Here is a 26,646-nt window from a genome sequence, read left to right on the forward strand (position 1 = left end):
AGAAGAAAAAAAAGCAATTGATTTGTCTTACTTCGATGAAAGTTCATATCTCAATTTTGGTCATTTGGTTTATTGAGACTGCTTTTAACTCATTTTATTTTTCAGCAGGTTCCTTTTGTTCTTTCGCAAAAAAAGAAAAAAAGAAAAAATAATGAAATGCTATTTGCACTTTTGGAGATGCTCAACCACCATATATATATATATATATATACACACAAAAACATTTCAAATAATCACGTTCCATTCCTTCCCTTTCAGGCCTCTCAGGTCTCTCAGTGGTCCAGATCAATTGGATGTTTTTTCTTCACTTGTTGACCTGTTCTCTCTCGTAACATATCAGGAGATATCCAACGATATCCAAACTTTAAAGGAAGAAATGAATTAATAATATTAATACTTTCACATCATATATTTTTTTTTAACTGGCACATGACACCTTATCATTTGCGGCCTGCGGCCTAATCCATGAACCAGGAGAACTGCATGTCGACTGAAAGTTGAAACCAGTGTGGGCCAGGGAGCCGGCGGTGGTGTCACCGAAACTGAAGGAGGGTTGACAGAAACACCACGGCCCCACCCATCCAGTCCGCTTCAGGTGACAACCAATCAGAGCAGCGGCCGGGACCGCGCCCTGCCCCGTATCGGAACTCTGGAACCACACAGGTGAACCACAGGTGTGGCGAAGGGAGACGCGCCACGATCAGCACTTGCAGAAGAGTCAAGTCGGATGACGTGAATGAAAACATGCCGCAGAGGAAACTTTGAGGGAAGTTTGTCCTCGACTCAACTTTTTCTTCGTTTGCGAAATTAGATGGAGTGATTGAATCTCGACATTCGTTTGAATCGCTGCGCAAGGTGCTCTGCCAAAAAAAAAAAAAAAATGGATTTAGGCTTCCTCACACGAAGAGGACTTTTATTCCTCGTTTTCACAGTGTTGAGTTTTCTGCATGGATCCAGGGGAGAGATCCCTCCCAAACCAACCGGCGGTGTCACGCTCGTGCCCCCGGTAAAGCCCGACGATGTCCCCCAGGCGTATCCAGACGGACCCAAGTCCAACTTACCGGTCTTTACCATGGATTATCCCAGGATACAGATCCCCTTCGAGATCACTCTGTGGGTGCTGCTGGCTTCATTCGCAAAGATTGGTGAGTGCAGTGGAACGGGGGATTTTTATTGACACTTGAGGTGAGGGTATTGTTATGCTATGTTGAAATATAGGATCTGTGACCCTCTTTCAGAGAGGCGTGCAGGGGAGCTCCTCACAGGCAGAGGATGCGTCTCTCTCATGTCAGCCATACTGTTTTTGGACAACTGGTTAAGGTCACACGATCTCTTCTCTCAGGTTTCCATGTGTACCACAAGATCACCATCTGGGTGCCGGAGTCGTGCCTGCTGATCAGCGTCGGTCTGATCGTGGGGGGCATCATGCACTCAGTCCACGAGGAGCCCCCCGCCGTGCTCTCCAGCACCGTCTTCTTCCTCTACATGTTGCCCCCCATCGTCCTCGACTCGGGCTACTTCATGCCCACCAGGCCCTTCTTTGAGAACATCGGCACGGTGCGTCACACATCGGCCACTGATGTCTCTCAAAACAGATTCAACCTCTTGTCCTTACACACACAAACACACAACTAACTTGACGTTCACTTGTGTGTGTGTGTGTGTGTGTGTGTGCGCAGGTGTTGTGGTTTGCAGTGGTGGGGACTCTGTGGAACAGCATCGGCATCGGCATGTCTCTGTTCGCCATATGCCAGATTGAGGCTTTCGGCGTCCAGGACCTCAACCTCCAGGAGAACCTGCTGTTCGCCACCATCATCTCGGCCGTGGACCCGGTGGCCGTGCTGAGCGTGTTCGAGGACGTGTCCGTGAACGAGCAGCTCTACATCGTGGTGTTCGGGGAATGCCTCTTCAATGATGCCGTCACTGTGGTGAGTTTTTTAGCTCAGACAGAGGCCGGTGGGGAAGAAAAAAAAAAAGGCTGAATCTGTGCAGATTGGAGTTCCCTGCTCTCTGGGCTGTGTGACTTGCTGCAACATGTTTGCCTGCCCTGGATACCCCTGGGCTACTGCTTGTTATGAAAACATCCAAGAGCAAGGCAAGGCATCCTTATTATACATGGAGCTCATTCAAAGTGCTTTACAAGCATCATATCTTAATGAATTGACGAATGAATGTATGAATGAATGAATGAACTACGCACACTAATATAAATACAGGAGATAAATACATGTACCATAAATCTGAGTGTGCATAATGCAGAGGGGAAATGAAAAGTCTTAAAGTTTTAAAAACAGTTACATGTGCGACGTATCTTTACTCCGAGGGCTGTTGGGCAGCAAAATGGCTGATGGCAGTTTCACCAGGCCCGGGCACTGGGCTAGTTGACCAGTTCGTTCCTCGGCTCATACTCAATAAACATACCAGCAATATATTTTGGGCCTAGATCAGACCAAGCGAGTTTAGTTTCCTCCATATTTTTTTACCATCACTAGGCACAGACGAAAGGCCACGGTCGTTTGATGAAAGTGCTTAAATCTGAGTGTCATCAGCATAACTATTTTACCAAGGCGACTCAGGCAAAAGTTGAAAAGGAAGGGGGCCCAAGATCTGATCCATGTGGGCTTCTGAACTTCACGGGGGATCTTTCAGAATCGTGTTCGCCATTGTTGACGATGTAACCCCCTGTCTACCTAGAAGTATTTTAAGATCCGAGAGTAAGACTCCCTGAATCATTCAATAAATCATAATTCAGGCAAATGTCATTTAAAATATTTGTGAAAACAGTTTCACTGTATTTATTATATGGTTGAAAACTTGGTTGAAAGCTCTCAAGAATAATATTTGTCTGCAAGGAGTTATTGATTTGAATAAAAAACTCCTTTCCCCGATAAACTTGCAATCAGGAGGAAAAAAATTGCAATTACTGATCAATATCAGTCCCACAAAAAGAGCAGATATATCTGATCATTACACAGAGCATCACGCACATGTAGTTTATTACAGAGGCCGCTGTTATCTTATCTACCTTGTCAGAACCTGCTTGGGACCTTGATTTTCAAGAATACTAAACGACACATTCACTATTGTGTCGTCTGAACATTTTTCTATTCTTTCACACTAAAGGCTCGGCTCGGGTTTCGCAAGACACTGTGCAGATTGTTTGCCCCCTCCTTTTTCTCTTGTCGTATACATGTATGAGAACACAATGTGTGGGAGGGGAAAGCGTCGGTGCACGGGCAAGTTTCCCCCTACAGATAAATTATACAGAAACGGAAGTGAGGGAATGTTCTTGGAGAGAAACAAACAGACGAGTCCCCATGAGTCCAGGGCCGCTCACCATTTCCTTCGATGCTGCAAAACCTGTTTCTGAAGTGAGCGGTTAATTTGGTTATATGGGAGGAGATAAAACACACACACACACACACACATTGAAATTTGACTGCAGTGAGCTCATGCTCAAATTTCTCCCCCTCGCCTCTTTTTTTATGTTGCGAGAACCTACTTTAACCTTCTCTTAGCTTTGGTGTGGTGTGGCCCTTTTGTTTAGTACACAGTAACATTGGCTGGTGCAGACGGTGAAGACAAACATTTACCCAGAGAGACTGGGAGAGTCCAGACGCGGCCGGCACAATGGTGTTTTTTTTAATGTATTATTTGACAGAAGCACAAACACTTCTGATTTACCAGGAGCAATGCTGGTGACAGGTGACAGGACGTGACGGTTATATTTTTAATAAGTTGGGCTGTCACTGTTTCAGATGGACAATTGTTTCTGTCCTACTTATCACAATAACGATGGTGAATCAGTTTAACTTGTCACGATCTTTCTCCTACGATCTAAGACTTCTTTGCCCAAGTCCCAGAGAATTAAAGTCTCATTTAAATCAGCCTTTTTACTAAATAATTATTCAGTTTAAGGGATCTTTTATTCTAGCATGGTGGCAATTTGCAAGTTGACGCCAAGACCCTGTCTCAAACAAAACCAGATCACTTCAATAAAACTTATCTGATGGTGTTTTATAGTTTTGTAGTTTTCATCAAATCCCACGAAAAGACCAAGTGCCCCATTTTGTAGGAATTTTTATTGAATTTTTTAAAATCACGAATATATTTACCTTCATATTTTAGAAAAGAGCAGCCGGGCACTGTTGATCTTAGCAAATGTTACTCAAACAGAAGTAAATTCTGATTTAGGCTGTTGGACGTCTTTAAGTTGCAGATCTGGTCCATTAATGAGTCTCTACAGCAACAGGACTGTGTGTGTGTGTGTGTGTGTGTGTGTGTGTGTGTGTGTGTGTGTGTGTGTGTGTGTGTGTGTGTGTGTGTGTGTGTGTGTGTGTGTGTGTGTGTGTGTGTGTGTGTGTGTGTGTGTGTGTGTGTGTGTGTGTGTGTGTTTGTGTGTGTGTGTGTGTGTGATGAAGGAATATGTCACAAACAATCTGTGGCACAGAGTAATAATCTGGCATTGACTATCATTCAACCCTTGATACAGAAACAAGTCATAGATTTTTAAAAAAAAGAAGGGATTTGTGAATAATAATATGGAATATCACCACATTTTCTCTTTTGAGTGTACTCAGAGTGTTGTGCACTGTGAACCTTTCACATTGTTTCCAGTATTGATCAATTATAGTCTTCAAAAATGTAATGTGCGTTAATGTGTGCAGTCAGATCTTCTTGTAACACCTTCTAGATATAATGAAAATGCTGACTTCATCCACTGTACTCACAGGACGGCAGGAAAATGGAACTAAACCGGTCGCTCTGTCCATGAGTCATTCACTGTGCTTGGTGAAATGAGATTATCAAATTGCAAACAGTGCAGAGTAAATATTTCAATAAATCACTCTCTTATCTGGAACCGTGTAATAAGAGGCCGCAGCCCCTGACACCACCCTATGACCTCTGACTGCGATGCGAGGGCCCTTTGTGCACGTGCTCGCATTCAAAAAGCTGTGCATAAGTAAGAGTATGTGTGTTTTCACGAAGGGTTTGTGCGTGTGTATGTAACATATGTTCACACGTGTTTTCAGGTGCTGTACAACATGTTCAGCTTTGTGGCGGACATGCCGGTGGTGGAGCCGGTGGACGTTTTCCTCGGGGTGGCGAGGTTCTTCGTGGTCGGTCTCGGTGGGATGGGCTTCGGCATTCTGTTTGGCTTCGTGGCCGCCTTCACCACGAGATTCACCTCCAAGGTCCGAGAGATCGAGCCCCTCTTCATATTCATGTACAGCTACCTGGCCTATTTGGTGGCCGAGCTCTTCGCCATCTCATCCATCATGGCGTGAGTAGATTTAAAAATGTTTTACACGTCCAAACATTTTTGTGTTCTACAAAAATAACAGCCGTCTGTGTGTTCTTCTGCAGCATCGTCACCTGTGCCCTCACCATGAAATACTATGTGGAGGAAAATGTTTCCCAGCGTTCCTGCACGACCATCCGCCACGTGGTCAAGATGCTGGGCTGCATCTCCGAGACCCTCATCTTCTTCTTCCTCGGGGTCGTCACGATAACAACGGAACACGAGTGGAACTGGGGCTACATCCTGTGCACGCTGCTCTTTGCCTTTGTGTGGAGAGGTCTTGGTGAGCGGAGGGGTTTTGTTTGTCTGCCTTGTAGATATATTGTTAATCTGAAAATACTGATCAGCGCTGCTAATTAATCTTGCTCACAATACAACTGAAAAAACATGATGACATCTTATCATAACATCTTATTCTTCCCTCCCAGGTGTCCTGGTGCTGACGCAGATCATTAACCCTTTCCGCACCATCCCCTTCCAAATGAAAGATCAGTTTGGTATGGCCTACGGCGGCCTGCGAGGTGCAATTTCATTCGCCCTAGCTTTCACGCTTCCCGATAGCATCGGCCGCAAGCAGCTTTTCATCACGGCCACCATCGCCATCATCCTCTTCACCGTGTTTCTGCAGGTATTCAAAGCGTTTTGCCCCGTTGCGTGCTGTAAAAATAATTTGCCTCTTATGCTGTTGGTGTTTTTGTCTTATTGAAGAAGTCTGCATAAGATCAATCATGTTTTTTTCTGGGTCCTCCTGAATCTGAAATCTTTTATCGTCCTCTTCTCCACAGGGCATCAGTATCCGTCCTTTGATCGAGTTCATCAATGTCCGCAGAACCAACCGCAATCTTGACACCATCAACGTGGAGATCCACTGCAGGGTATGACGCGGCTTGTGATTATTCTTTATGCAATTGACGGATTGTTGTTGCGAACGGTGGTCACAGCTCTCTCTTTGCCCTCAGCTCATGGAGCACACCATATCGGGCATAGAGGACCTCTGTGGACAGTGGAGCCACTTCTACTGGAAGGACAAGTAAGAACTTTTCCCGTTTCTGTTCATTCTGCTCAGCAAAAAGTCACAGTTCACTTAACGGATATTTCTTCTTTACAGTCATGAGTAGCCTGCTAAATGTACACATGGCTCACTTCACCGTAAACCTCTCACGGCTCAGCTGCTTCATGTGAATAAAACTAAAGAGGAAATAATCTGCAGGGGAACTGGAAGAGAGACGGCAGGTTTAGTTCACCCGCTTTGAGTTTCCCCTCTTTGTGGTTTTGTTTGACAATGCCATTGTTCACACTGGGACCGTGTGGGAACTTTGAAAGACGTTCAGATTTAGGTGTCGTGTTCAGCGTCCGCCGTCTTGTCTTTCTTCCTAAAGCTCTGAAATGTGTTTGTGAAGTTATTCGTGGTAGTTTGACGTATTAAACTTGCCTCCTCCACACAAAATATATCAGAGCCTTTCATTTTACACATGTTTAGCGTTGTAGGTATAATAAAGTATCCATACACTTAATGTTACAGAAAATGACTTGCATTGTTAGACAACTTAAATATTGTTTATTTGAGCGAATACAGATTATTTTACATGGGACAGCAGACACCGTCTTTCTTTATTCTATTGTTTCCACTTCTTCCTTCATCCCATCCCTCCTTTTCTCTCCAGTCTTGCAGTTTTCCTCCCTCCCCCCTCTTGGCTTTGTTGACACTTTCTTCATGTTTGTCTGGTGAGACTGGTTCCTCAAGTCTCAGTCTTGTAGATTTTTAAGTTGAAGCAGTCAAAACATGGCGGGAACAGGCAGCAAGAAGGTTTGTGCGTCTGCACCCTCCCCGTTTTAGTATCCATACTGTGGGAGTTAGGAGGTCAAATGAGGTACAATATATCTCTGCGAGAATGTATTCTGCTGTTCTTGGAGGCCGATGGAGAAAACACAACAATGGTATATACAGTATGTGTCCAATGGAGTAGCTCCACATGAAGACTAATGGTATTCTTAAGGTTACAATACTCCCTTTGGCTAGGTCGGCTCAGATCTGTTAACTTGCTGTACGGCTCATTGGCCCAGGCTCCCTGTTGCGTCCGGTATTAAGGATAAATCTTCTGTTTAAGACATCATCCGCCTCTGGGGGAAAAAGAAAGAATCCTTCACTCAGCAAGTTTTCCCTCACAACATATCTATATATACAAGTTGACGATCCGTACACAATCCTTCTTCTGACATCAGTGCAATCTTTTTAATCTCAATTTCAGGTTCATGAAATTCAACAATCGAATCCTGCGTAGGATCCTGATCCGGGACAGTCGCGCCGAGTCCAGTATTGTGGCTCTGTACAAGAAGCTGGAGCTGCAGAACGCCATGGAGATCCTGGACACGGTGTCGGGAGACATCAGTGCCGCTCCGTCTAAAGTCTCTCTCTAGTACGAAACCTCTACGTTACTCTGACTATCCAACCACTTTGTTATCGTTTGTCCCGATCAACAGTATATTCTATATTAATATCTGCTTTTTAATCTCCATTTTTGTCTAATTTTTTAGTGAGGAAAAGAAAAGCTCTGCTAAACCTAAGAGGAAGTTCATGGCTGGCGACCTGAAGAACATGCATGACATCCTGTCCAAGAACATGTACAAGATCAGGCAACGGGTGAGATGATGAAAATGTTTTTTCTTTTCTGTTTTATGCACCACATTGCTGAAGTATTTGTATTTTTACTTAGTTTATCAGTTTTATGATACTGTATAATTCTGTATCATTGCATTTTCACTTCCTAGACTCATAGATTTTCGCTGATGCTCTCCTCAGTCCACTGTGATTCCTCTACACACAGGAACTTGGTGCTGTTTGCATAGACACAGACTGTGGACGACTGTACTTTTCCATTAGTGACGTGACATCACAGGGGAGGCCCTGAGAGACGCTTTGATGTGTAGACAAATAGAGAGCATGCGCTTCTGCTCTTGGGGGTTGACGTGTTGTCTGATTATCTTAATAGGCCCGTCTTTTCAAGTCTCCCACCCCGCCCCTCCGCTCTCGCACAAACACGTGAGCTGCGTTTTGAGCGTGAGACAAAGGCCGTGAGTCGTGTGTGTGTGTGTGTGTGTGTGCCGTCTTTTAAAAACCCTATCACATTCAGAGTTGTTGCATCAAAAAACGGTGTTTCAAATCATTGTGATCTTAACAGAGCAGAATTTTAAAAGTGTTTCCTTTTCTCTCAACATTTTGACATGCTGCTTTCTGTTGACATGAAAGCGTTCCTCTAAAGAGCAATGGCTACCGCGAAAGGCGGTTATGTTTGTTAGAGGTCTGCGTGTAATAGCTGCAGGACATTGACAACTATGTTGACAGTGACGAGTGACTGCGGCACGCTAAGTTCAAACAGAGACGCGGACCCTCGCAGCTCAAACAGGTGGGGCCAGTTTTGGTTGAGTAATGTGATCTTTGAAGAATGCCGGTCCCTCTCGAAGCATCTCGACTGTCCGTGTGCCTCCACCTTCATCGCCTCCTCTGTCGGGAGGTGATACTCACCTGGAGGCTCCAGCTTGAGTGAAATGATAACAGATCAACATGGAAGATGGTGGGATTCTTGACATGGACGTTTTCCCTGCGCCTGCTGTGTGATGTGTGCGTAACGTTGTATCGTGTGCCTTTTTGTGTTGTCGCATTTTCAGACGGTGGCCTTCACGGGTAAGCACGCCCTGCCCAATGACGCCCAAACCAAAGAGATACTGATCAGACGCCATGCGAGCATCCGCCGCAGCCTGCGACCTGGCAGCTTTCAGACATCGGTAAGCGAGAAGCGCTGTAACTACGGCCGACACTCACTACACATGTTCTCAGCCTCTCAGGCGAAAGTGGAGTGGTATTGAGCCTCATAAGAAGCAGTTTAGTTAACTTTTGAGATGAACGTATTGTCACAGTCTTTTATCACATGCCTTGTTTGTCGTTCTCCTCCTCGCCATTCTTCCTCTCTAATCTGCTGTGTTACTCACGTGTTGTTTTCAGGCGGTGCCCAAGTCTCAGAAGTACTTCTCTCTTCCTGCTGGGCAGAGTCTCGACTCAAAATTGTTTCCCCCTGAGAGACTGAGCTATGCAGGTAAAGGCTCTTAAACCTACTGTTAACCCGCAACCTCCAGATCTCCCCATTCATTTTTCTTTAGTTAGATTTAAGGTTGGAAACACGTTATTCCACAATGTACAGCAGTATGGAATACTGTATATTCTGTGATGAAATATTTTAAATTCAAGGTTCACTTTTTGGCCTTTTTTCCGCAGCTTTTGAACATATCTCACGGCCATTTTCACTGAGGGGAACTTGCTCAGTTGTTTATTTGCATAAAGTTCCAGATTTTCATGGAGCTAGAGTTTTCATTTCTAATTTTAATTTGTCAAACAGTTTGGTTCATGACTGCATACCTGCTGGTTAGCAAATGTTAGCATCCTGAAATTTGATGATGAATATGGTAAATATTAAACCTGCTGAACATCAGTGTGTTGATGCATGTCCCACAAATTCAGCCTGACATATTTGATTTCCTGTGCGTTTTGATTTGGCTTCATTAAAAACTGGAGTTCAAATTAAATTCTGCAGGATTGAAAAATGTTTGTCAGCAAAATGTGCAAAGCATGAGTTTATGATGACCGGGACTGATGAGATTTACAGGTTTAAGGTTAAACTCTTGTGCCAACAAACACTTTGTCTTTGTGCAGATGTACAAAATACAATGTTGCGTGATGGCATGGTTCAACATACTTAAAAATAGAATTTTTCCTGTTCCAGATGATCAGGAAACCATGTCCGAGGTGGCCTACCCCTCCAAACGCTCTCGGTTTGGCCAGCCAGCGCGCTCCTCCTCCAGAGCCATGATGCCCCTGCAGAGGCTCGATACCCTCACAGAAGTGTCCTCTGTTGACGTTCTGAACGAAGGCCGAGGTGAGAGGGGCAGGCCGGGGCGTGGCAGAACAAACTCCTCCTCCAGTGGTTCCCGTGTGCCTGCTCCTCGCCGTCACATCACCCCCTCTGCTGACGATGACAACGGCTCAGCTGACGACTTTACAAATGTGCGTCAGGAAGCAGCAGCAGAAGAGGAGGAGCGGCAGCAGGAGGAGCAGCCTTCCTCTCGACCTCCTGCCTGGGCTGCTGAACCCAGAGACAACGTGGCGACACGAAACCCTCTGCTCAAGCGGCCGCAGTGGAACCCGAAGAAGATGTAAAAGTTGTTTCCTTGGGCATTCAGCGGCAGCTGGACTGCTGCAGACTGAGTCGCGGGTTCTCGAGCAGCCCCAGGGCCTCGAGATGTAACTGTGTGTTCATACTGCGTAAAGTCAGTTATCAGTGGAGATGCAGTCATTTCTTCATAGAGATGGACCAACTTTAAAATGAGCCAAAATGGACAGAAGTCAGATCTCAGAAGAGCACAGTGCACTATAGTGGAGGAACTGAGTATGAACTGTGAACAGTGAATCATTCTGACGCTTTGTGTAGTTTTTTTTTAATTCTTATCTTTCCGTAGGATTTTTAAAAAAAATGTTCAAAGGCGATGTAAGTTAAACCTTTTTTTTATTGTGTCTATTTCTCTGTTTCTTTACATGTAAATATTATAGTCTTTTGTACAGATATTGCCTGATGTCTGTTACGGCTGTATGATTGAGGATACACGTTTTTATTGCTGTGCAGTACAAGTAAACTTGTGTGCCTGTTACAGTCATGGATCCCACAAATCTGGGAACACCTTGTAACCGTTTTCTTAATCCCGTTAATAAATTTTTCTCTGCTGTAGAAAGAAGCTTTCAAGTGATCTGGTTAAAACCGTGAATATGACTTTAGAAATGTGAAAGGAACCGTCCAAAGAGGAAGAAGAGATGGGAAGTCTGTGTACAATATTCATGACAAAGTTGAATGTTAACGTGTTCACTGCCAGCATTTATTTTACGTTATCATAGAATTCAATACATCATGGACTCAAACATACAAAACATTGATTGTTCCTTGTGACCTTTTGGCGTGAACAAAAGTGCTGCTCTTAATTTGTGAATCCCTTCTCCCAAAGAAGGACTGCTGGTGGCGACGAGTCATTTTGACCCACAAATCTGTCAGCAAAAAGGCACATTGTCAAGAGACATGCTGAAGTGGGTCACATGGTTCCCACTATTAGTCCTTCACAACTGGCCTCTCACAAATAAGTGCACTTCTCTGACTGGTGGATGTGGAGTTCTTGTCATAATTTTGAAGGTATTCAGTTTCCGTGTTTGGCTGTTTTTGTCATCCCCCTCTCGTCCCATTTGGGGATCCTGATGAGCAGCAGACCTACAGCTGCTAGAGCCAGGACCACTCCCAGACTTGGGGGACCACAAGGGCTGAACTCCTGAGCAAGACCAGAAAGGAGGGGAGCCACGACGCGACCCACAGCTGTGACCGACTGCCCGGCACCAATCAGAGTCCCGCTGGCCTGGACCCCTCCCCTCTGCAGCTCCAGGTCTGTGATACATGTCCGTCCGATGGTGGTGGAAATGGCAAAGAAGGTGGAGGAAAGGAGCACCTGCCAGACACTGGGCGCAGCGGCATAGAGGAAAATAAGTGAACATGTGAGCACCGTGGAGTGAAGCAGCAGAGCAGGCATGTTATTCCTGTAGAGCTGCGTGACCGGCCCCACCAGGAACCCAGCCAGGGCCCCCAGGGTGCTGCTGTAGCTGATCAGATAACCCGTCGTCTTTGGTCTGAGTGAAAAGCGCTCCTCCATGGCCAGCGAGAAGTTACTGTAGTAGAGCATGATCGCAATGCCCATCAAAAGACGCACGAGGAACAGGTCCCACATGTCGGAGGAGGCCACCGTGTTTATCTTGGAGCCCACCGACGACAGCTGTCTCCAGGCAGGCTGGAGCAGAGACACCTCCCTCCACCGGAGACCACCTTGGCGCCTCCCTGGAGCTTTGGAGCCTGGTAGAGTGTCTCCTGCTAGAAGTGCGTGGTGTCTATTTGCATGGGAACCATTCAGTACAGACTTATTACAGTGGTCGTCGTGACAACGTTTACTCGGGTTGTTGCTGGAGTTAGTGTCATTCCGTTGAACTAATGTCTCGCTCCATGGTAGCATCGATACCAGTCCTGGAATCGATAAACACACCAAGTCAGATGAATACTTTTTTTCTGTTCTGTATTAAATTTTCCTCCCATTTCCAAACCCACCTGCGTTAATGAGGAAGATGGCCGCACACGTAAAGGAGGAGGTGTAAAAGCCCCCTTCGTGCTCGGTGAGGTAGCCCCCCACCACAGGTCCCAGGATGAAGCCGACGCTGGAGGCTGCGTTAAAGTGTCCCATCACCAGAGGGCGCTCTGACTCAGACACCAGGTCTGACAGCAGGGCTCTGCAGATGGACAGGGAGTGCTTGAAAAGCCCTGAGACACAGAACACACAGGGAATAAGTAGTAATTTACTGAAACAAGACAAAATGGTTCATTTAGCAACAACACAACTTGCCACCTATTTTCGGACAGTGGTCCAACTTACCCACAGGTATCCGTGCGAGGACAAACAGAGCGATGCTGGTGGACATCCCCTGCAGGCCGTAGCCCAGAGCGGTCAGCAGCAGACAGGTGAGCAGAGAGTACCTCCGTCCCACCACGTCACTCCAGCTGCCCTGCCAAACACACAGGAAATGACACGTAACCACAAGACCAAATCCCAGCAAATTAAACAGGTTGTTGGTTTTTTTTGTCCCGACTTTGAAAGATCAGATGAGTGAAAGAAGCATGAACCCTGCGTTCCCTGCGTTCCCTCTTAACTCAGCAGCCTGGGCTGTTACAAGACTTTATTGGATTCTTGCCCCCTCCTTGCACATATATAACCATCTGACAAAATAATGAAATTAGGACCAATTGAGTTTACTGTGCTCCGCATGTAGCCGGGTGGGCTTATCATAGACACCCAGCTGTTCATGTATCAGTACGTTTATCAGGATTCAGCTGGTCTGCACAAGGGAATCAACAGATGACTCCTTATCCGGTTAATTTGTCGCATGACCCCTGGGAATTAAGACAATTTCAGGCGCTTGTGGGCAGCAGGAGAGAGCTGTGGAGGGCCGAGACTCTCACATCAGATGCCAGGCTCATTTTAGAGTTCTGTGCACTTCTTTTTGAGTAACTTCCTAACAGCTTGAATGTGGTTAGAGCACTCATACTTTGATATTTTATCATACTATGCGGAATGTAAGGTCTGCTCAGTGTTCAGGAGGTGTCTGGGGCTTGCCTGCCTGTGTGAATACGCACAGACTAGCTATATTGTGTGACCACAATCGACTTAAAACGGCCACTGTTTATTGTTTTCATGAAATACCGGAGATGACATGGAATGCGACCGTGTTGGCCACAAACTGTGAGCACGCCTTGTCAAGCAGGAGAGACCGAACAAGAGCGTTAGAGACGGAAAGAGGGAAACCAAGTCAATACTTACGACTATTGTGCTTGAGAAGAACTGTAAGATCCCGTATGTAGACACTGCAACAGTTTGACATTTGTTTGAATTCATGTTATTAATATAACATAGTTAGTAATACATGAGCATCTGAGTGATAATGCTGTTGTTCTCACCAACCAGTATGAGACGCAGGCTAGTCAAAACCTAACTATGATTCTGATATCATCAATGTATGTCTCCATCATTTTAATACAAGTTTATTAATCATGTACATTTTAAAATGACAAGAAAATGTTCTAAAATATGAATCACAACTTCTTAGAGCCCAAATTGACGTGTGGAAATTTCTTGTTTGGTCCCACCAATTTGTACGTAAGTATGGCAGCCCCCTGAGAACTCTGCCCCTCACACCGCAACTTTACATATCAAAAACAAAACACATGCAAATAGACAAAAACACAAGCAAATTAAGAAACAGTTCTGTTTTGTTTTGTGCAACGTGTAGTGTTTCTGTTTTTGCCTGTTTCATGTATTTGCTTGGTTCATTAATTCAAAACTTATAATTTTGGGACTAATATATACTGTTGGAAAAAAAATATTATAATGTTTTTATTAAAATGTTTAGTTAGCAGTGTTATGTGTCTTCGTGGCTGCCTTCACTCTTGCAAGCAGATAAGTATTTGGATGTAAGAGTTTTCCAAAGCTTTCCAGGTTGATATCTAATTGTGCATTGATTATTATATCACTCCAGGGACCCAACATCTGCTGCTATACAAGTTGAACACAACTTACCTACTATACCGGCCACTGTGGGACCGGCTCCAAGAGCCTTCACATGGTGGCTCAGCAGCGGGATGATCATGCTCACCCCGAACAAATCCTAAAGAAAGCGAGGAGGCGAAGGAGAAAGAGTGAGGGGGAGCGGGACTGAGACCAGATGCAATAAGCCTTTCTCTTTAATCACAGAAACTGAACCACACACCGAGGCGACCACATGGAAATCAGACAAGTGTTGGGCGCAGACAGTGTTTGCGAAATCCACAGAAAAGTCCTTGGCTCATCCTGTTTGTCTTCATTGCTCAGTTCAAAGCGACTCTTGCCAAACTCTTGATTCGAGTCACACAGCAATTCATACAGTTGTCCACCAGCGTTCAACCAATCACACTAATTGCTTAACGTTCTGCAGCGTCACTGCCCCCAACATTCTCCGTCTGCTCCTGTGCATAAAATGTGAGCTACCCAGAGGATTTTTTTTCAGCCTCCTTTCCTCTAAAGTGACTGCAAGTTGTCTCTTAAAACAAATATTCAGATTCTCGCCATATTTAGAAATAGGCAGAACTGCCTTTAGATCAATTATGATCACTTTTACAATGGGATTGTCTAGTCTAGTTCCCTGCAACATATTTTACTGACAGTGACGCGTTAAAGAGGCTCACCTCAATACAATCGGAAGTGTCAAAACAACCTGCCATCTTCTATACACCTCACTTATGTAGCAGCGAGACCTGAAGACCTGTTTTGAATGACGCAATGCAAAAATACCCAGATGAACCAAAAGTGTGTGTACCTTACATGACACGGATTGACACAGTATTTTCGATGTACTTGCACACAGACAGTAATTCTCTGAGTTTATACAGGCCTTATACTTGATACTTTCATGTCCTGATTTCCATAATTTTTTAAAATATCCAGTGAATGTTTTTTATAGCATTGTATTTCTTTTTTCTTTTTCTTAAATGAACAGGTTTAACATCTCTCTGCAGGTGAGTATCACATTTAAGATTTGGTCTGTTGACTCTGAAACTCCTGAACTAATAAACTAATTCTGGGAAAAGATTAAATGAACAATGCAAGATGTTAAGTTTGAAATGAAGACCTCGTGCATTTAAATTCTAACAAATCTGAGATACGTTTATTGCCTGATCTGTGAATTTATCCAATATATATATTTTTAATCGCCTTTAATTTGACTGCAATTTAACTCATCCTCGTTGCCTTTACCACACAATGAAAATGTTATGAAAATAATATTAAAAGTATATATATATATATATATATATATATATATATATATATATATATATATATATATATATATATATATATATGTTTTTAAACCATGAAGAACATTTCTCATCTTGTGTGCATGTTCAAAAACTTCTCACTGACTTTACTTTTATTTTATTCTAACGCAAAACACCTGCGACCTGCACATCTCTGAACGTCGGAAGCAGCTCTGACACATACTTCCTTATTTATTTATTTATGATTTATCTTGGACATCGCACCTTCGACCTATGAAAGCTGCACTCACCATGAAGCCCACCACGTAGATGCACTGCACGATCCTCGTTCGTCCTCTCGGTTTGAGACTCCGGTGGTCGCTCATCCTCCCGCTGTGACAGCTCGGCGGCTGCGGCCGAAGCGGAGCAGCTCTTCCGCTCCGCAGATCAAAAAAGAACAACCCCAAACCGCGTCTCGTCTCCGTCCCGGCGGTGGGCGTTTCACGGCTCAGGGGCGGCGAGCAGCGGCGCCGGGCTCGGGTCCATCTGCGCCGACACGCCGGATGTGGAAGAGCAAGTGCACAATCCGAGCCCGTCGATAATGTTGACTGAACGAGACACGGTTCGCTTCTCACGAGCTGAGACGTCCCGGTCTTCCGGTCGGACTCCCCCACGACTTCCGCGACAGATGGTCTCGTCCGCTGACGTCACAGAGCTGCGTCCCGGAAATGGTAATTCGTGAATAAATTTAAATGTTATTTATGTGTTCTTTGTATACGGGTTTGTATACCCTTGTACGATACTCTGTATATTATGTACTTTTTCATTTGCGATGAAGATTTAAAAAAAAAAAATAATTCATAAGTAAGTGTTTTTGCTGTAGAGTAACAGAGAGTGTGGCCACTCTCTCACCACCTGCTGGACAAACTGGTGGTGGAACATTATTGACACCACAGTCAAATGAAATTATTTTCATCTTAATGGCAGCAGCACTCAAATACCAGTATCTTTCTGTAATATTGGAAATCCTCTCTAGAAAAAAGAGTTTTAAGATTGTAGCTGAAGATAAGATACGATGCACCTCCAACGTACTGTACTATATTTTTAACTTCATGAGACACAAATTGTTGAACAACGCCAATCAACTCTCTGAGTGGTACTGTGAAAATGAAGTTTTGGACTATGGTCCGAGGTTTAAATGGGAGAAAGTTATACTCAAATGCAAACATATGTATGTACACACACGCACACACACACACACACAAACACGCACACGCACACGCACACACACACACACACACACACACACACACACACACACACACACTGAGAGAGAGAGGAGTGGATGAGAGAGGCCTGGGTCACGTCAGTGTGTAAATTAGCCAGTGTCTACATGAAGGTTCACTGCTAAATATTCCCCTAAGATGCTAATAAACCACAGGTTTCCCTCCACTCACTCTGACTAATAGTAACTAAAGAATGTTTTTAATCCAGCTTTCTTTATAACATCTTTTAGGATCCAGGTCACCACTGTTTATATTGAGGGTGTATGTGTTTTTGCTGATGTGTGCTGCTTGTGAATTGTTCTGTGTAATTTTTTGTGTATATCTGTATAATCACTTGTCTGTGTATGCTTTTTTAAATTTTTACATGATAGTGTTACACACCATGAGGACTAGTTATATAAGTCATATTGATAATTATCTCTGTCTTCCTGGTGTCTTATATAACCAGAATTCATTTTCAGAACTCATATTAAATGGACATTTACACTGATCTTCCTTACCCTGATTTACAGGTATTAGTCCTGGTGTGTGTTTGTGTGTGTGTGTGTGTGTGTGTGTTGACCTGTTGCGGCAGAAGAAGCTCTGGGCACGGCTCTACCTCTTCCCTGTCATCCGAGTCTCACTCTGCCTTGACATTCCCGTGCAGACGCTGGGTGTCCAGTTGCCACTGGTTATTTCTGTGATGATCCCCCTCCCTTCACTCTCTCCAACTGCTCCACACACCCTGCCCCATAGTGGAATGAAGCAGCCGCCCTCAATCAGACCCCAAAAATAGCCCAGGGCCTTGGGGGTGGGTGGGTGGGTGGCAGGGGATGTCTGCCGACCCCAGTGGAGGGTCCAAAGGAGTCATGTGCACAACCTTGTCCTCTCATAACACAGCCAGAAGGGACGGGAGAGGAGTCGAGATCCAGTAGCCCAACATAGAGCAGCTGTACGGAGTAACAACTCATCTCACTCAGTGGATGTACTACAGTGCAAGAAGAGCGATTCTTTTTCCTGCCTCTGCTTCTTGCCACATGCACTTACTGTAGTTGGAGTCAGACCGAGTGTGGGCATCCAGCAGCTGAGCGGCTGGTCAATCTGGGACCATGAAGCTGAGCGTGGCGCTGTTTTTTGCGGGCCTCTTTGGGGCGTTGGCAGCTGTGTTCATCCTCCTCTCTTTTGGAACTGATTACTGGCTGCTCGCCTCAGAGAGCTGCCAACCAAATCCTGCCGGATCTGTTGGCCCTGGTGGTGTGACCATAGAGGTGGGTGTCGGAAAAACAGCAGCAGAATTTGTTAATATGGACTTTATTTGGTAAATGAACTGTATTTATATTGCGCTTTTCTAGTCTTATGTACCACTCAAAGCGCTTTACAGTATAAGTCATATTCACCCATTCACACACATCTGCTATTGACACATTCATACGCTGCCATAAGAGCTGTCATAGGCAATTTAGGGTTAATTGTCTTGCCTAAGGACACATCGGCAGCACACAGGCTGGGTTCGAACCACCAACCCCTCCGGTTAGAGGACCACAGACTCTACCTCTTGAGCTACAGCCGCCCAATAACATGTGTTGTTAGGTTGAAAAATGTTCATATATGTAACTCGTGAAACTGAAGTGAGATCAGTTGTTGCTGCTGTCCAATCACGGACAAAATATATAATCTTAGTATTCCCATTGTTTTGACTTTTTTAAACTTAAACTTTACCTTTTAATGTCCACTGGTGACTAGAATCAAAGCTGCTTCTCCTATTTGGGAATCAGTTGGTGATCAGTTGCTTCAGTCATTCTCTCAGTAAATTGCAAGAGGAGAGAGAGGCATCCCTGCAGGACACGGTTTTCATGTACCATGTGTGCAGCTATGCAGTGACTGAGGCAGAGCTCGCACCATGTGCCCCTCTGATAGAAATACAAATACCAGTCGTCCCAGAGGTATGATGCCGTATTAAATATCACAGACTAGAACATACTTAGCTTTTCATAGTGGGAACTGATGCTGGAATTGAGACATGATATCAACACAATAAAAGTAGAGTGGTTGTGGGCGTATGAACTACATAGTAACGCAAGGGGATTTTGGTCTAATCGATTATTAAGGTATGAGGATAATGTATGAAAATGTGCAGGATCCATTTTGTTTTCATTCATTGGACAGTGTTAGCATGTTGTAGCACAGCTCCTATGCTTCAGTCAATGAATGACCCTTGGTCATTAATATATAAGTATGTAGAAGGAATGTGTGTTGTGATTCTTTGCAATCACATTAATCATCATCAGATTTATGCTGTGGCTCTTTTTTGAATGTTGTTTATGCTTATGTTTAAGATGAGGCTACTAATTTGTGTAGGATAACCCCATGTGTTGATGTAACAGGTACGAGACACTCTCTTCATCTGGGAGGAGAGCTATCCAGATTACAGATTACAGACTGACTGACCAACATGTAGAATGATTATCATTATTTAAGCATCAAGCATAAAAGTCTTAAAAAACCCCAACCCTATGGAATTGTTCAACAAGGTCTTCATGACTTAATGAACTTCTACTCCCCCGATGTTCTAATTTCTCTGAGAGGAATTTAATGGATGATGAAAACAGGCATTGCAGGATGTGTTCTTCTGCTCACGTGCAAAAAATTGTGACCACCAAGGATGAGTGTCTTCCTGATTGGGAACATCTTTGACCTGCGCACTCAGCCCAGCGCCTTTAGCCATAATCTGAATAAGGTCAGAGGCGCTTGCTCAGCTGGACCCTTGACCCGACTCAGCAGCTGTTCTGTCCCACCGTGGCGACACTGTTCACCTGCCTCATGTGATCTTCACACAGACTTCAACCACATCGACAGAGACCATGGAATGCATCCACAGCAATGCATCTTTACTGCAGACTCTGTAAAGTCCAATAATAGTTGGTAATAATTAATCCTTATTTTTCTTCTTCTTCCCCCCCTATGCAGCCTGGCGATGTGGTGATGCAGGAGAATTATAGTGATGTGACTCTGTACCATGAGGGATTTTTCTGGAAGTGTGCCTTTGGCGGCGACATGGGTGATGACGACCTGCTCTGGAAACTCTGGTTCAGTAAGTGCAACACGTGGCGTCGTTACAGATAGTAGATCATTTCTGTGCTGTGTCGAATATTTTCTCTTTGTGCTTACTCTTTGTTTTCTTTCTTTTCTTGCGATCTCATGATTCCCAATATGTATAAAAGGAATGTTGTGTTTGCAACTCATATGACCATAAACATTTTACATAAAGAATATGTATTATATTCATATTTTTCCTGTTATATGCATGGATGGATATTTTCGTTTTCTGCCAAAAAGTTAGTCAGTGATAAATATTATACAATATATTATAAGGATAAAGTACAATGGGCCAACGAGGTCTGCCTCACTGTTAGACCTTTTTTTGAATAGTACTATACAGAAACAGAAACTTGTGACTTCTGAAACATGCCATCTTTTAAAAAGCAGTTTTTTAACCCCTAATTTTTCTTTAATATTCCTCTTCTGCCTTCTGAAGCAGATGATTGGTGAGTGGAACCCCCCCCCCATGTTATTCCTCCACAGAGTCACATGGCAGCACTACGACTCTGCTGCAGAATAAAAATCTGTTTTTAGCTTTTATTATCATTATTTGACAACATAGCGGTAGAAACCCTCTCATGTGATTTATCTATTTTTCTGGGGGAAAAAGTGCCATGTGATGTTATTGTGGTAATTTGTCAGATGATGTGTCCTTTTATTTTTTGGGGTTGGGGACTTTGAATGGTGGTTCAATGTCGGCAGCAGCCTCCAGCGCTGGCAGCACCATGTGAGGGTCTGTGGAATTTCACATGTAGGAAGAAAAGAGAGCAGAGAGAAGTGGAAGAATAAAACATATAAAAAAGAGAGTTGAAAAGTCCCAACTTTTTTGTTTCTTCAGCCACATGAATGATTTGTCTCAAAATAAAAATTGACCCCAAAAAATTAAATAAAAAGTGATGAAAATGTTCAAAATAAATTCAAATAATAATTTTCTCTTTGCCACAGCTGTTGCATGTTTCTTTCTGTTGTCACATGAAACAGTCAATGGGGGAAAGAAGACATCGTGTTTTTGTGTTGTCTGCTATTGTATGCATGTATAAGTGATGTCCTCTACTTGAAAAATTACATTTTCATTTCTTGTCTGTCTTGATTTATTCTTTTGCTCTACAGCAAATCAACCACACTCCAAACTGTGCATGCACGCCTACCTGTTCCCATTCCCGGTGTCTCAGGTCCACAATGCCACAAACTACGATTACGCCATAAGTAAGTGTCTTTGCATTTGCCTCTTTTGTACAAATAAGCTGAGATTGTATTCCTTTCAAAAGCTAACGGCTCTTTGTCTCATCTGTGTTTACTGTCCAGTCTACAGAGGCTTCTGGAGCATCTTCATGCTCATCGGTGTGGCTGCTGTAGTGCTGGGTGGCTTCTTCATCATCTGCGCTGCTCCGTTCGCCAGTCACCGCTTGTACAAAGCAGGAGGAGGCCTGTTCCTGGCATCTGGTGAGACTTTGAAATAGTTAAATTGACGCTACTTTATCCTCCTCTACACGTATTTAACAGCTCTGGTGGCCGGGGACTATTTATGATCAGGATTTTTCATTTAAACATGTAATATGTATATAAAATACAACACAATATAGAAGCTTTTTTTGGTCTGTGACCCCTGACCCCCAAAAATCAGTCCTGACGTGTCTCTCATCTCTACTTGTGCCGCCCGTCTCCGCACCAGGTCTGTCCCTGCTGTGTGTGGTGGTGATGTACGTGCTGTGGCTTCAGGTGCTGGATGTGTTGGACGTCTACGTAGAGCACCAGCGCTCAGCGCTGTGTCCAAACTTCCATCTATCCATCAGCTATGGTCTGTCCTTCATGTTTGCCCCCATTGGCATCTTCTTCTGCCTCCTGGCCGGCCTTCTTTTCCTCCTCATCGGTCGAACCATCAAGATTCACTACCACTGACTTTAACCAGACTAAGATCTCGAGATGTTTCTTTTTTTACCAGCAGATCTTTGATATCTTTGTTTTCCTCTAGAGGCAAGATTGTGTCGATAGATAGCAGCTTTGTGGTATAAACAATCTGACAAGCATGGACCTTTTTGTTCCAGGATAAAAAGATATTGAAAAAATATGGAAATATCATCATAATTCCTATGCTACTTTGAATTGAGCTTTGTAACCTATACAGTTTTATGCCAGCGGTGAGTAGAAGACTTACATACAGTATAAATACCTTTGTTGTATATTTTTGTGTGTTGATAGTTATGAGGCTCATGAGGTTACATTTTTGAAATGCAAAATAGCCCAAAATTGAATGTTAATGAGCAAATATTTTTGTTATTTAAAACATTTTTTTGTTTGCTTGGGAATAACTTCCCTGGTTGAACAACCATTAAAAATATATATCTTTTAATTTGTACAGTATACAAACAAACAATAAACAACAACAACAATATGCATAATGGAAAGCTTATAGGGTGAAAAGATCATTTTTATTTACAGTAATGGGACTCATGAGTGTTTGGAAAGAACACAGGCACAGCAGCCTTTTCTGTGTTCGGTCGTTACGAGGTGTCTATTGCTTTTCTGCAGTTTTGTTATTGTCAACAAATCCAATGAAAAGGCCAAAAAACAACTGTGAGACTGTCTCTCAATATTTGTCCTTGTTTATGTGGCACTCATTAACTCCAGATCAAAAACATATAGTTTAATTTTAAAAAGAGCCAAAAACAGGCTCTGAGAATTGGTTGCCACTGAAGTTATTAACAAATATTACCAAAACACAACAGTAGATTTGTTGGGAGATATTTTTAGCTGCTGACTAAACACATGGTCTGTTGTGTATGAAATCAGTGTTGGTTTTGGTCTTTTCATGGGATTCTTTGAAGAGTTTTCAAGAGATAATTAGAATATCATCAGACTTCGATGTGATATCGAGTTTGTCATGCTTAATGATAATAATATTCTGCTTTTTCTGCAGTATCATTCTACTATTTCTGTACATAGTCTGAAACGGTGCTGATTTTTTGTCATGTTTTTCCCAGTTTGACCAGTTTATTTGTTCAATATGAAGCATAAATAACTTTGGTTGCTTGTATGTAATATGTTATATATGTTATATGTTCATGTTGTGATGTGCCTTTTGTTTCACCATCAGTCCATTGTCACTGTGAATTTCTTATGTGGTGTGTTGTGAGATGAGACATTTTGATCTGTTTGCCAACAAAATAACATGGAGACGATAAGCTTTGATTGCAAGATTAAAGAATTATATATTATATTAAGTAGTTGCGAAAGGGTTCGCATTCTCGGAAACAGGCGTTTGGGAAGGTAATGTCAGAGGCATATATATAAAATTTAGGAAAGTGCCGTCGTCAGCACAACCTGCAGACATAAATCTCATCAGGAGAACAACGTCTCCACATGTAATGAACAGATTATTTTTGCACATTCACGTGGGCAATTTTCTACTAAATATCATCATTGAAACAAGGGCCTACACAAACGCAGAAGATTCACCCTAAGTACCACAAGAAGGCGCTCTTGTCTCACTTGATTTACACGTCCACGTACTGTACAACCTGAGAGGGCAGAAAAATCCCATTCTGCTTATCTGGAGTCTGTGTGGAGTGTATGTGGCGTTATGCATTTAATCACAACTTCAGTGGGGGGATCTGTAGATGAAAGAATTCACACCTTGGCTGACAGACGGATGGTAATTTCACTCATGAATGGAGCATTTGATCAGGATCTGAATAGACTCCTGTGTCGATCCTCGTGTGTCTGTATCAACGCTGTGGCTTTATAATATACTTATCATACATGGGGGAAATGCATCTGCGGTTTGCCTTAGAACGCAGGGGAGTGTGACACAATGTGAGGCATTGATTGCTGTGTGAGATTGACTTTGCCTTCATAGTAGACTCTTATGATGGAGATTCACACTTCCAAGATTTCTGCAATGTTTTTTTTTATTGCCGTCCACACGAGAGTCGCCACGCCAAAGCTTCAGCTCAGCCACACGAGGAGCTGTACCGAGGTAAACCACTGCAGGCCATGTGCAGAGGCCACAGAGGTCGGCAGATGCAAATAAACTGTGAGATAAGATCACAAGATTTGCCCCTTCCCAGGTTGGAGCAGTCCTTTCAGCTTGGTCTCCCCCTAGGAGGGAGATTTCTTTTTATCTGGTGGACTTCCTGGTTTGAACGAAATCTTAATAAAAAAAAAAGAAGAAAAGTTTAATCACTTCTCTATCCCTATATGAGAGCGTGAGTGAGGACGAGCGAGGGAAAGGGGGTGAGACGGGGAGTTTTAATGCAGGTGAGGAGGAAGCTAGCTCCAGCAGACGCCTGGGCCTCGCAGTCAGTAATGTCATCAGAGTGGGAGTCCCAGCTGAATTCAGCACTGTTCTGCATGATTGCCCATGATAATTGTGTGTTGATAGGGAGCGCCGGAGATGGAGTATAATTTCCACCGAGAGATTCCTAAACAAATACCTGTGCTCAGCAGAGGGATGGAGTGCAGCAGGAGGTGAGGAGGAGAATAGCGGATGAGGGGAGACGGAGGACGAGAGGGTAACGTTTCCAGAGGAGGAAGAGGAGGAGGAAGAGGAGGATGAGCAGACAGGAAGCAGCGCTCTCACTGCAGGACCTTATAGTCTGCACATATAGTGAAACAAGACGCTGCACTTTAAAAACACAAGAAGGAAAATATCTGCCATCTGCTAGTGAGACAAAAAAAAATAATATTCAGACATAAGAGAGAAGAACAGAGCGGAGCGGAATAGAACACAACACAACACAGTGAAACAGAACCCAATACAACGAAACCTAATAGAATAAAATGTCCTGAACTTTTCTCTTATGTTCTATTTCTATAATATCTAATAAAATAAAAGAACAATCAACTCAATTCAGTTTAATTTGTATTGCGCAAAGGCACAGCATACATTATCTCAAGGCACTTAACATAGTGAGGTCAAGGAGACCAGGAGCAGCTGTGTAACTGTCAGAACAGAACAGAAATCCAGATTAAATTCAACAGGAAGTTTGTTCCTTGTTTGCGGGTCCCGACAACATAGGATGACGTATAGTTATTTTCAAGTCTGGACTGGGAGACTCTGGTCTCAGAGTTTCTTCACAACATCTGCTCAGTGTGGTAACGTATTTGCACAGAGGACCAGGAGTGTGCTGGTATTAATGGCATATATTCTATGTGCCTCAAAGTGGAAACAAATCTATTTTCGACTATTTAGAAATGACAAATGACGGAAGCTGTACAACTTTGGCATCCGTCAGTTTACAGTACGTTTACATGTGTTGCTTGTGTGAAGGAACCAGAAAACGGAGAAGCAGAACGATGCCGTGGGACCCACGCGAGTCCTTCACTCGTCTGGTTCGAGAAAAGCTTGAGATAAGTCGGACTCTCAGTCAACACTTGTATATTTAACCTTGAGGGAGGTTTGAGTTAATTGGAAGACACTTCTTTGCCTCAGTGCTCTCACCTCGTGGTACGCGGTGTAGTTATCATAGCTTATCTTCCAAATGTATCATAATCTCACAAGACATGCAAGTCGGATTTCATTTAAATCTGATTACTCGCAACTCTCAGAGAAAAGCAAAAGTATTTGAATTGCATGAACAATATGGCAAGTCATATTACACGCTGCCTTCCTCTTTAGAGAGAGTTTTACATAATTTCCCATTCGTTTTGAAATAATGAATAGACAATGGGACGTATAATTGTGAGAATTTACAATTCAGAGGACCACGTCGTATAATCACCATGCATAATTCAGAGAGTTGAGCGCACAGGTCACCGGTGGCAGTGGCACGAAAAAAAGTTACTCAGGTCTTCAAACAAACAGTTTGAAAATCAACACTTTGGTTCTCACTCGGCTCGAAACGTCTCTTTCATGAGGCGACGCGTTCCTTCAGTATCATCGAGGAAATATAAAGAAGTACAAGCGGGGCATCCAATTATCTTCATACCCCATATACATTTCCTTCTCGGCAGAGAGATTGTTTCGGCGTTGGCGTCTGTGAGTTCAGAGGAACTCACTGATGTGTGAAGAGGCACTGGCGGTAAAAAAAATGGTTATTACATTGTTTGGCCGGCGAAAAGCCGTACCTGTACCGAGTGGATTCTCTCTGCCCCTCCAACATCCTCTGGCCTCACACCTCAGTTTGTGCATATGAATTACATTCCAAAGTGTATATGGAAAGCCCTCGTTCGTACTCAAGGTCTCTTGTTTCAAAGGCATGCTAATGTCTCTCACGGTGAAACTCCTCTCAGCGGCTCTCTTTTAACTGCCAGGGCAACTGTGTAGGAGATGATTGGGACTCTTCAACCATCGCTCCCCCTGAATATTCATACATTTTTAGTGGTACATACATATATATATATATATATATATACATATATATATATCCACAATCAAGAGAAGTTTCATTCATAGCCGGGTTACCCATCAGACATGATTTCATTTCAGAGTTCCAGCTTTTTTCATTTACCTTAACCTTTGCTTGTGTGTTTGTTAACTAAAGTTAACTAGATGAGTACAGTTCAATCCTGACACACCCCCGTGCGCTCTGAGAGATCCATCCTGCGGTAGAGCACACACATTCGT

General features: G+C 43.5%; 3 protein-coding genes across 3 annotated transcripts; 2 read left to right on the plus strand and 1 right to left on the minus strand.

The window, feature by feature from the left end:
• The first annotated feature begins 666 nt into the window (after positions 1 to 666).
• slc9a2 (solute carrier family 9 member 2) lies at positions 667 to 11,054 on the plus strand. The gene is made up of 13 exons (XM_035604088.2): positions 667 to 1,145; positions 1,343 to 1,557; positions 1,680 to 1,928; positions 5,034 to 5,284; positions 5,368 to 5,585; positions 5,731 to 5,930; positions 6,088 to 6,177; positions 6,262 to 6,332; positions 7,552 to 7,719; positions 7,838 to 7,943; positions 8,969 to 9,085; positions 9,303 to 9,393; positions 10,078 to 11,054. Exons 1-13 carry the CDS (start codon positions 881 to 883, stop codon positions 10,509 to 10,511), a joined length of 2,475 nt encoding a protein of 824 aa, XP_035459981.1. The 5' UTR covers positions 667 to 880; the 3' UTR covers positions 10,512 to 11,054.
• Positions 11,055 to 11,199: 145 nt separating this feature from the next.
• mfsd9 (major facilitator superfamily domain containing 9) lies at positions 11,200 to 16,400 on the minus strand. Its single transcript, XM_035604089.2, has 6 exons — positions 16,029 to 16,400; positions 14,504 to 14,591; positions 13,748 to 13,791; positions 12,806 to 12,935; positions 12,484 to 12,693; positions 11,200 to 12,402 (listed from the first exon to the last, which is right to left on the minus strand). Exons 1-6 carry the CDS (start codon positions 16,101 to 16,103, stop codon positions 11,534 to 11,536), a joined length of 1,416 nt encoding a protein of 471 aa, XP_035459982.1. The 5' UTR covers positions 16,104 to 16,400; the 3' UTR covers positions 11,200 to 11,533.
• A 1,444-nt stretch (positions 16,401 to 17,844) lies between these two features.
• tmem182a (transmembrane protein 182a) lies at positions 17,845 to 23,298 on the plus strand. Its single transcript, XM_035604091.2, has 5 exons — positions 17,845 to 18,250; positions 19,950 to 20,073; positions 21,192 to 21,287; positions 21,387 to 21,524; positions 21,754 to 23,298. Exons 1-5 carry the CDS (start codon positions 18,092 to 18,094, stop codon positions 21,978 to 21,980), a joined length of 744 nt encoding a protein of 247 aa, XP_035459984.1. The 5' UTR covers positions 17,845 to 18,091; the 3' UTR covers positions 21,981 to 23,298.
• Positions 23,299 to 26,646: the final 3,348 nt, after the last annotated feature.

Source organism: Scophthalmus maximus, chromosome 14 (assembly GCF_022379125.1).
Source record: "Scophthalmus maximus strain ysfricsl-2021 chromosome 14, ASM2237912v1, whole genome shotgun sequence".
NCBI classification, from domain to species: domain Eukaryota; kingdom Metazoa; phylum Chordata; class Actinopteri; order Pleuronectiformes; family Scophthalmidae; genus Scophthalmus; species Scophthalmus maximus.

Bases quoted from the DNA above. Each gene is read 5' to 3' on its own strand.
- mfsd9 (XM_035604089.2), bottom strand. From the start codon at position 16,103: ATGAGCGACCACCGGAGTCTCAAACCGAGAGGACGAACGAGGATCGTG. The intron at 14,592-16,028 runs GTGAGTGCAGCT...CGCTTTCTTTAG, and splicing joins TCTACGTGGTGGGCTTCATG to GATTTGTTCGGGGTGAGCAT. The intron at 12,936-13,747 runs GTAAGTATTGAC...TGTGTTTGGCAG, and splicing joins TCTTCTCAAGCACAATAGTC to GGCAGCTGGAGTGACGTGGT.
- tmem182a (XM_035604091.2), top strand. From the start codon at position 18,092: ATGAAGCTGAGCGTGGCGCTGTTTTTTGCGGGCCTCTTTGGGGCGTTG. The intron at 20,074-21,191 runs GTAAGTGCAACA...TTTGCTCTACAG, and splicing joins GCTCTGGAAACTCTGGTTCA to CAAATCAACCACACTCCAAA. The intron at 21,525-21,753 runs GTGAGACTTTGA...TCTCCGCACCAG, and splicing joins AGGCCTGTTCCTGGCATCTG to GTCTGTCCCTGCTGTGTGTG.
- slc9a2 (XM_035604088.2), top strand. From the start codon at position 881: ATGGATTTAGGCTTCCTCACACGAAGAGGACTTTTATTCCTCGTTTTC. The intron at 5,586-5,730 runs GTGAGCGGAGGG...CTTCCCTCCCAG, and splicing joins CTTTGTGTGGAGAGGTCTTG to GTGTCCTGGTGCTGACGCAG. The intron at 7,720-7,837 runs GTACGAAACCTC...CTAATTTTTTAG, and splicing joins CCGTCTAAAGTCTCTCTCTA to TGAGGAAAAGAAAAGCTCTG.